The following is a 10,432-nucleotide window of genomic DNA, read 5'->3' as shown; positions in this document are numbered from 1 at the left end:
GCAAAGCTATTGCAACAGGAAAGGAGGGCAGCTGGGTGCAGAGTGACTCAGCTGCCAGCTCCTCCGTGCTAGAGGGCAAATGGAGACCCCACTGCACTCCTCTCAGTAATCCAGGCGAAGCACGGGAGAGCTCCAAGGAGGAGGAGGCAGACTGGTGTGCTACCGGCACATCACTGCAAACGTGACCTGGAGCCAGAAAAGCTGGGATCTGGAGGAGCAGTGTGTGCTGTGGTGCTCAAAGGACACAACAGAATGGTTTCCCCTCTCCACCAGCCTCCTCACTGCAGAGCATGCCCACATGGCCAAACCTCCACCATCTCCTCCCACTGCACCCATGTAGCACTGGGACCCCAACAATTACCGAAGATGCCCCATCCCTTGCCTCTCCTCACCTTGCCTTCCCATCTTACTTCTTTGTGCTCCTCCTGTGCCCCATGTGCACAGCACACCCTCCACAGATGCCAGGCTGGAAAATACCCCCCCCTCCAAGCCATGGATCCGGAAAGAGGGTAAGGTCCCACAGCCAAGCGGGGAATGGCAGCAAGCACTAATGCGAAGCCCAGGCCCTCCACAGAGGGCTGCTGGACCATTTAGGGCAGAGGTATCTGAGGGCACGATACAGGTCGGGGAACAGCACACTGGCCCCGTCACATGTGCCCCAAAACCTACTGCCCACTGCCTGGCAGATGCCGGAGAAGTGCTGCTGTATCTGCTGGCACACCATGGACCCCATCCATCTTCACAGCCAGATGGCATGTAGCTTCATGGAGTTGAGCTAAGGTGAAATACTCCTAGCTAACTGCCTGACATGAGCTCCTCCCCCTGCAGTGGCCCTCAATGGGTGGTGTAAAAACCCAGGCACGAGGCAGGAGGTAGACAGAATGGGCCTCCTTGAGGCATCTCCCTTGGTTCCTCTCCCCCAAGGCCCACAGCGGCCAGTGTGGGGGCAATGGGACCACAGCCGCCGTGACCAGCAGCTCTGRGGCCAGGTCCCTCTAACCTCATCCCCGCAGACCCATATGAGCTGTGCCTGTGCCAAATGCCAAGGGAAATCTGGCTGGGAAAGGAGATAGGGCCAACCACTGCCTGCCGCAGGGTATCCTAGTGCAATACAGAAAGGTGCAGCTTTTCTTCTCCATGCACASGGAAGGAGACATGAATTCATCGCCAGCTGCCTGTCGGTGAGTCTGTAATAAGACCTTAGACAAGACTGAAGGTGCTATTGCAGGAGCTTGTGATTTTGGATGTCATCTGTCCTCTACAGCATCTGCCAGTGGTTTCTCCCCCCTGCCTTCCTGCTCTTGCCCTCCCTTGGGCTCTTTTGACCTCAGAAGGACRTGGCAATTTCTCACAGCTTCAGAAACAGGAGAAAATTCAAGGACATGCTCAGACTCCAGGAACATGCTCCTTGCACTATGACTGTTCATTGCTAGAATTGCCTCCTGGGATGCCTCTAGAGCAGCCTCTTTGCAGGCAATGCAAGGGTCAGCTTGCAACACATGAAAAAAACTCAGCAGACATGCTGCCCACATCTACCCATTGCTATGATGCTCTGAAGCCAGAGCCTCGCTTATGGGTACCACTGCATTTATACTAAGGGATTTTGCTGGAGGTGCTTGGCCTGGGTTTTTTTGCACTGTCAGCCAGCTTGAACTAAGAGGGCTGGTCACATGAAAGCCTGMGTGCTGATACTGTAGCAAGATGAGGCTTCAACCTTTACATTCCTCCAGCCCAACCTCCTTTTTTTTTTTCTCCTGCTGTGAAGCGGCATGTCCACAATTCTCCACTCGGATTCAGTGGTCACTGGGATGGCTGTACTCTGGCTGAGGGCAGCACGCAATGGTGGACCTATGGTGAGACCGTTGGGTGACAGGTTGTAGTAGAAGATGCTCTTTGCTCCCTGTCTGGAGGCCCCTGGGAGAGAAGAAAGTGCTCTAGAAGAACAGTTTGTGTGCAAGTGGAGCATGCAAGGCTCTGGAAGGCACTGGGCTGCTCTGAAAAAACAGGAGAGGATCTGCATGGCTTCTGTGGGGAGCCATATGAAGGTGAGTTTTGGTGATATCCAAGGAGGAAGAGCAGGAAGGACACCAAAGTTGAGGAAGATGTTTCTGAAGCACAGCCTGCAGCTGGCAGCGAGAGCGGGAGACTGCAGAATCCTTGGAGCTCCTCTACCATGACCTTGTCCTTCTGGCCCTACTGTGGGAAACAATGTGGGACATGGCTTGCTTTCCTAAAAACACATTCTTCACGGTGCCCAGCTGAAGCCAAGATAAAGAGAGAAAGGATGATACTGGTGATGCACACGGAGCTGTGGTGTTGGGCACAGCAATGTGAGCTGCAGGAAGGATACATGAAGGTCTCTGCTGGGGTGGATACATTGAGCTGTAAGTGACTCCTGAGCACTGGATTTAGGAGTAGGGCTGGAGAATTGCTTAGGAAGGGTATGTCAACAAGCACCCTGTAATCTCCATGCTTGACTGGAAAGACTTTACCCAGTGGCTCATGGAACATCCGCACACACGTCTCAGGAGCTAAGGTGCCAAATAGCCTCAGAGTAAAGCTAGAGCGAATGCCCCTGTGCCTTGAGGCAAGCCAGAGGGTATGCGGCCATRACCACGGGACCATTGCTAGACAGAGACTGGAGGCCGAGAGCTCATGAGCCCAAAGCCAAGACTTACGTGAGCTGCTGCTAACCAGCTCAGATAACATGATATGGCAGTGCCTATCCTCCAGCAAATGCAGAGGTTCTCCTAGCTGTCCTCTACTTCAGAGGCAAAGGGTGGGGGAAGCAGTCCTCTTGGTGCCTCCGGCTCCAAGTACATATGTTGAAGAGATCAGACTCGTGGGTACTAAGATACTGGTCTCACTGGCACTGCAGGACATGGACARGCTTCTTCAGCAGGTCCAAGAAGAGCACCATGGGGAGAAGTGTTTTGTCAGAACAGAGAGGAGCTCTGTAGTTTGCATTGTAGGCAGGGGATAAATAACATGGAAAAAAGTTACCAGAACTGTTCATATTGACAGAAATCCCCAGTAATAATAAGAGTACWTGGGATCTGTGGGAGCATGGCCCACAATATGGGCAAAATCAAACTGATYGGATAGTTGGCACTGGAAATTATGGTTGCAACAACCAAATGAAGAAACAACTGGAAAATTGTAGGCGGTGCCAAGCAGCACTTCCTAGAATTTGTCTCTTGGTCTCCTTCCTTGCCCAGTGGAAACCAGRAGATGTCTTTTGCCCAGCGTGGGATAACCACTCTTTCCTCTTACTCAAAAAGGGCAAATAGGCATATGTGTGTGTGTGTGCGAGTATGTGCGTGTGCTCGTCCGTTCCTCCGTCTCTCCAGCTGCAGCCTTCCCCTTGCCCCCCTGCCAGGTAGCAGGCTCCCCCGCAGGGCTCAGACCTGCCCAGGTGATGGGACACGAACTCACTGAACAGCACAGACTCCGGCAGCAAAGCCCGGCTAGAGGCAGAAAGCCGCCTAGGCAGCCGGCCGGCAGGAATGTGATGTATTCCCTCACGCTGCCGTACTTGCTGAGACAGCAGCACGGACCACGAGCCTGCAGCTTTCCTTGGGCATCTATTTTTATTTGTGTCTTCTAAAAATGAGTGAGGAGGGCAGAGGTGTTTCCTTGTTGTGATAAACTTGTCTGAAACCCCAATATTTAAAGCCCCACTGGCCAGMTTTTAAGAGTCTGACTCTTTCACACTTCTTTTTATTGCTCACTGCCAAATCGTAGAGCAGGTTCTCCCAGCTGACCCAGGAGCAGATTCAGGATGTCACGATGACAGTGTAAGTTTTGGACCAGCAATTAGGACGTGCCTCAGTGCCAAGGAGTGCCAAAGTCCTGCTCTACCTTAAGAAAAAAGGGGAGCRAAGTTAACAAATGCAACCCTTCGCCTCCCCTGGCAACCCACTCTTTTGCTCCTGCTGCATTTCTTGCTGCAGCAGCTGGTCCCTGAACCCAGTACGGGTTAGATGGTGAGATGTTCAAAAGGGATTTTTCAGCAACAGTTGGGAGTTGCACCTGTGAATACTCGCTTCTCAGCCACTGTAGATGAGGTAGCACTAGCCCTTTCCTCCCCCCCCCAATTCTTCAAATACCTGTTCCAGATTAAATGTTCCTTTTATATTTTATTTACTTTCTCATGCTCATTTAGCAAATGGCTTTTCTGCCTGGACAACATGTGGAAATTGTATACAAATGGAAAAGACAAAGTGGAGACTATGTGGAGACAGCAAGGCTTGTTTGCACTGACACTCACACAGAGAAAGTCATTTTAACCTGGGGAAGAGATGCTGTCATGTGAGCTGCACGTTGAAGGRGGACTAACCAATGGATGTTGGTATTGGCATAGGGCCTTTGAAAATAYGGCAAGGTCATGTAATTATTCCGCCGGGATTTACCACCTGGGCTGCTGCAAGCGTGGTGCTCTCCTGGAGCACCTGCCACCAGCGCACAGCTCGCCTCGTGCTGAGATTTTGGAAGTCTCRTCTGGACCGAGCTGTACTTGTATCTCTCTCAGGTGCCTGCCTCTTCACGTCCTTCAGGATCCTGCCTTTGCCCCTGGCACGGGAGCCACGCAGCATCATGCCTCTCTGATCGCTTCTGTCTGGCAGATGCTTTCCACCTAGCTGGGATGCTGAGATGCACTTGAAAAATCTGAACCTAATGGGGCTGAAATTCCCAAATGACAGTGACTGAGTGGAAGTGAAAGGCTGATTCCCAACCTTGCCTGCTTAGCTTTTTCATGTATGCTTTCCTTTTTCCTTTTTGCTAAAGAGCTACATTACGTAAAGGCAGATAACTCCCTGCCTTTTGTGAGCAGTTGGAATAATTTTCAATATCTAAGACACCCCATCTGGCAAAGGTCATGGTCTGTTCTCTAGATGATCTTAATTTAGCATCTTGCAAACTCTTGGTGAAATGTAAAACTCCAGGGTGCGGAACGACCCCTGGAGGCTATTGTGCAGGGAATGTCTTTACTACTTAGGGACAGAACTGCTGTCCTGAGCATCTGCATCCTTGTGGCTGTGCAGGCGACACACCGAGGTAGTTGCAGGGACAAGCTCCATGGCCAGGGAGGGGACAACGGGGAATCGTTGCCACTGCTTCCCATCTTCAGAGGGGAAGCAGATCATTTTTACTGGAGGCTTGCAAGAGTCCTTCGGAGCGCAGCCCTGCACGAGCTCCAGTAGCCCAGGGCTCCAGTGCAATAGCTGAGGTTGCACTGAACTAGCTCCTGTAGCTACACCTGATGGCAATYTGCCAAATCAGCTTTAAACTGCCTCAGCTAGTTCAGGTACTGAGGGGAGCCCAGTCGATCGRCTTCCTCCGGGGGCTCCTGATGCTGCTGCTGTAGCTATGCCACTAGCTGTCCACACGCTAGGTGGTTTTAAAGCAAATRTGGGGAGATGGATGTAAGAATGATGGAGAAGACATATCCTTGGACTGCTGCTTTTTTGCTATTATTTGAAGTTCATTCTTRTTTGAGAGCTCAGTTGCTAAAGAGTTGAGGTTGTATGCATCCCTTTTTTGAACTCTTTAGTCAGTTATGGCCAAATTTAGCAGAGGGGCTTGGAGAAACTACTGTCATGAAAAGTAGRGCGAGGAGTCCCTACTAGCAGCCCCAGGTCGAAGGGCTGCAGGGGGAGCTCAGCCTTCCTATCAGACCTTGGAGAATCCAGACCAGAGAGCCCTTAGGAGGSCTGCAGCGGCAGGAAGAGCGACGGCTGTCAGCTAGCCCTTACTAGACAGGAAAGCCCAACTGCAGGGCGTAAATGCACAAGCGAGAGGACTGTGGAGGTTCTGCTGCCTATTTTAGTGTGCAGCTGCGGATCCCTGCCGGAGCTGGCATCGGCTGTGGCTGCACCCCAGGGCTTATCTCCAGACCAACCAGAAGCAGGAAACTCAGCGAGTTCCCAAGCAAACCTCTTGTGCGCAAGGCCAGAGTCGCTGACCTCTGGGGGTCCTGAGCGTTTGAACACGCTCCTAATCTGCTTGGGAAAAGAAGCTGAACTTGGGAGGGAGAGGAGGGGAGGGCTTGGCTGGGCTGTGCCCCTCAGCGGAGTCGGCTGTCGCGCGCTGCTTTGATTGCTGATGCTTGCTGTCTCGGGCTTGCCGGATTTGGCTGCCTGGCCACAAACAAAAAGCTAGATTCTCCCGGTCTCTTTCTTCCCATGTCGAGATCTCCAGTGTTTCCTAAAGCACGGAGGGAGAYGAAGGCTTTTGTTGACGGCTCTTGACAGCCAACCCTGTCTCCTAGGCGTGGAAGTGGGGGTGGCACAGCTCGGCCCCAGCTCCAGCGAGATTGCTGCTCTCCACCTTACCTGTGGCATGGCTGAGGATGTGTTAGGAAGCCCAGTCTCTGTGCCAGGATGTGACCCCGCAGCCCYGGGCCCGCGCCGATTGTCACCAGCATGTCTCTTCGATGGGCGTATGAGACTCCCCTCCTTGGGACAGTTTGGCCTGGGGCTCAGTGTGGGCCCGCTGCTCTTGCCGAGTGGTGGTGGACTTGCTAAATCAGGCTCTCTGTGGCTGAGAGCAAGAGCCACCCGCCCCAAATAGCCCCAGCTGCAGAGACCTGCAGACTCGGCCCACGGGATGCAAGAAGCACGCAGCAAGGACACACAAACATGCCAGGAAGAGTGACATGTAGGTAAGGGGTGAGGAATATCCAGCCAAATCTACCCTCTCCCATGCGCCACCACTTTCTTCTGCTTCATCTTCCTGTCTTACACCCTGCTTCTTATTCCTGAGCACCAGCCAATTGGCTATGTGGTTTCAAACTGCAGCTGGCGTGGGCACCTCTCTCCAGATGTTGTATGCATCGAGCCCCAGAGGATGCAAAGCCATCACTGCCGTGGCAAGGGAGTTGAGCTTTGAGCTAGGACCTCTCACAGGTGCACGTCCTGCTTTCCTGAGACACGAAACCTCTGAGGAGCATATGCCGAGGGTGCGCTGCAGCTACCCTGGCATCTTGGAGAGCCAGATGGCAATGATGTGTGGCACACACYGCAAAGCAGGACTGGACACAGAGCAGCAGGAGATAGAGGCGGCTGGAGTGTGTTCTCGCATCTGCAAACGCCAGCAAGCACCAGCAGAAAGATGGACACAGAGCCTCTTTTGGGAAGCACGATATGGGTTGAATAAAAAGGCAGCTTCAGCTCAACTGCTATTTTATTGGCCTGGTGACAGCAACAGTGGCAAGAAGAAATTGCTCCGTCCCCCTTCCCCTTGCTGTGGGCAAAGGGAGGCTGGACCATGGCAGCTTCTTTGGTCTCTGTCCTTAGCACTTTGATTTTCTGGCACCTTCTGGGCAGTCACAGCCTGATGCTGGCAATAATTTAATGACCGTCTGTGGCAAAGAGCAAAGGGGGAGGCTCTTCCCCATATGTCTTGCCACCCTCATGAGGTTTTACTCAGCAAAAATCTCTGTGTGCCAGTGTTTATCCTTGTCTGCTGGGTAGACAAAATACTACCCAGTCACTGGAAACACGCAGCTCAACTCGCCGTGTCTGTGCTGCTGGCAAAGTTGGCCATGGTTTTAAATATCTACAGTATGCATTTCAAAAGTTTCTGTTCCCAGTCCCTTGCCTGTGCCGCCTTCAAGGCTCTCTCTGAGGGGTCTGAACCAAAGCCCGGGCATCCCCGAGGCCCGTGTTGGCTTGCACGCTCTGCATTCGTTACACCCAAGAACACTGGTCAACCTAATTGCCCCCCTTTTTTTTCRGAAAACAAAACAAAACTACAGGAACCAATTTTCCTTGTAGCCTGAAGTGGTGCTGGGGATGGGAACAACACCCTGGCATCTCTGCCCTCAGCTCCGTGGCGTCTTTTCTGCCAGATGCTGAGCTGGCCCAGGGTAGTGTGCCCTGACTTGCTTTTATCCACTGTGGCCTTACCAAGCTCCTCGGGGCCTCGTCTTGGCAGCGGAGGCAGCGGCTGCGATGCAAACCTGCGTGCGTGTCAATGAAAAGCATGTGAGAGCCAACGCGAGGTAATGATTAATGTGCTCTGCTGTCTGCTCTGGGGGTTTCTTAAATTCTGCAGCTCCCGAGCCAGCCAGACTCGGGCTCAGCCAGGCCAGGCAGGGCCATCTGAGGGGCTACAGCATCGATGAGGAAAGCCTTGGCTTGGGTCATTACAGCTAGTCTTGCTCTCATCTATCTCTGAAGGCTGCAGGGTGGATCAAGGTCCCATGGGATGCTCCAGGATCCATGGAGGTGGTGCAGGCAGTGCCACTAGCATGTCTCTTCTGCAACATCTGGCTGTTCGGTGGTGGTGGGCGAGCTGCTAGCAACCCTGCGGTGGCCTTGGCTTTTGCTGCAAGGTCTGCAAAGGTGCTAATTCGTCTTGATCTTGGGCAGGGCCCGACCTCTTCTCATTGCCTGGTTAAACATCCTTGTGAGGGAAAGTCCAGCTGCCCAATAAACCAGCTGCTTGCTCGCTTCTTCTGTGCTATGAGATGCCCACTGTGCCCACGTGCTTCAATCCCAAGGCATAATGCCAGCAGAGATGGAGAGCTTTCACTGGATGTGGAGGGGAGCAACAAATCAGTCTCTCCCCACTGGACAGGGACTCCTCAGTGGGGTTTCAGTCCTTCGCGGCTCTTGCTGAGTAGGAGTCCAACAAACAGCAGAAGTATTTGTTTCCGGGTGTCATTTCGTCAAGCAAGCAGAGCTTGCTTTCGTCCAGTCCAGAGCCTATATATAGAGGCCTCATTTGGGCGCATTTTTGGAGGGTTTTATTGCTACGATGCCTGGATCTGTCCCAGACAGGCTGTCCCTGCGGAGCCCCGTTCTGCTGAACCTCTGAGATCACAGACCACACTTTTCAGGGTCTCTCAGCTCTTATTTCGTTGGAGTCCAGGCTCCTTGTCCAATGCCTGTGTTTCATRGGGTGTTGCACGGCAAGATGATTAATAACCACTTAATAAGGTCACCACCATTCCAAATAAGCAGTCCCATGGGATTTGCTTTTATCAAGCCCTGGTAGACAGGGATATCAGGAGCTCAGTTCATTCCTAAATGAATACGCATTATAAGCAATAATTGCTGGCATTTACCCCAGGACAACACTTTTGCTGGGCCATTTTTCCRATGCCAAGTGCGGGACTGGGTTATCTTGTTTCGCGCGTCGACGGCAGCACGAGGTGGACAGGTACTGCTGCGCGCTTGGTGCGTGCTCTGCAGCCAACCTGCGTTGGCAGGAGAGCTGGAAACCTCTTCTCTCTCTGCTTCCCTGTAAGCGATGGGTGTTCTTGTTGTGTTTGGATTTTGTTCACACCCCAACGCATGCTTCTCCTTTCCTCCTCTGGTCCTACTCTAGCTTGTAGAGCGAGTAATTAATGCTCTGCCTGTCCTTGTTTGCCCCGTGTGTGTCCTCTCTTTCTCTCAGTGTGCCTTCTAGTTCATCCTCCCTATACCCTTACCTCTCTATATGGTTACCTTCTCCTTTACAGGGGATTGTCAAAGCATTTTGCTCACCCCTCCTAGCCGTCAACATTTTCCAGCACTGATATTTTTCCTGTCCCCCCCCCCAAAGCACCAGCCCCCCACACCCCTTCTCATCACCCTCCCACCTTGAGAAGAAAAAAAAATGCAGCCAGCTCCTGCTGTTTGTTCTTAAATCTGTTCCCTCCTGCCTCGCCGGTTTGAAAGCCTGTACCCTAGAAGGGGCCTCCCAGCTTTCGTTGGCAACCTTGCTTCAGACTGACCGCCACAGATAGTGTTTTGGAGTGAAATAATAATAATAATAATAATAAAAAATCCCTTCTTGCTGAGGTTTCCAAACGGAGCCTACCTAACCTCCCGAGCCGTGTGCTTGTGTGACAGCTTCTCAGAAACAAATAGGAAACTTCGGAAGTTTGTTTTCTCACTCGTATTTTTTAAATGGCTTTCCCTTGGCAGCACCCGTGCCTTACCCTCTGGCACCGTGGGTGGGTCAGACACGTTTCCCACTGCTGCGGCTCTCGTGGTGCGATTTCTCTCCCTGTGTGTGGAGGCTGGCRGGGGGAGGCAGCTGTGTGTAGGCTGGTAGATTGATAGGGTTTTGCTTTGGACACGGCTTTTTCCTCTCGCCCAGCTAACTTGCCTCCAGCCCACCTTTCCGCACATGTCAAACAGATGGGATCACTGTTTGGGCAAAAACAGGAAAAGAAAAAGAAGCAAAGTCCCTTGAGATCTCCGGCTGAGGGGGGACCCTCGGTCTCTCCGTCCCGTGGATTTCACAGGCGGACGCCGAGACCACCTCTCCCCTCTCCGAGAGGAGGGCTGCCGGGGGGTCCTTCTCCCGCCTTCCTCCTTCCCTTCCTCCCCCTCGTAGGTGAGGAGTGGGATGGAGGATGGAGGCGAGGTGGGCAGGCACATGATGTCACAGCCAAGCTACAACAGGAGGAAAACACAGACATGGTACAACTTAGGGG

At 52.7% G+C, this 10,432-nt stretch overlaps 1 protein-coding gene across 1 annotated transcript in view; it reads left to right on the top strand.

Moving 5' to 3' along the window:
- Positions 1-1,839: 1,839 nt before the first annotated feature.
- Positions 1,840-10,432, top strand: part of PAPPA2 (pappalysin 2) — a 122,865-nt gene continuing 114,272 nt past the window's right edge. The window contains exon 1 of the mRNA XM_085299691.1: positions 1,840-1,853. Coding sequence (XP_085155817.1) covers positions 1,840-1,853 — 14 coding nt within the window. The remainder of the gene's footprint in view (positions 1,854-10,432) is intronic.

This window comes from Rhea americana, unplaced genomic scaffold (genome assembly GCF_003343005.1).
Source record: "Rhea americana isolate MKP2758 unplaced genomic scaffold, rheAme1 scaffold_151, whole genome shotgun sequence".
Lineage (NCBI taxonomy): Eukaryota > Metazoa > Chordata > Aves > Rheiformes > Rheidae > Rhea > Rhea americana.
Note: the sequence above shows the minus strand (reverse complement) of the source record. Positions and strands in the feature narration are given on the sequence as shown.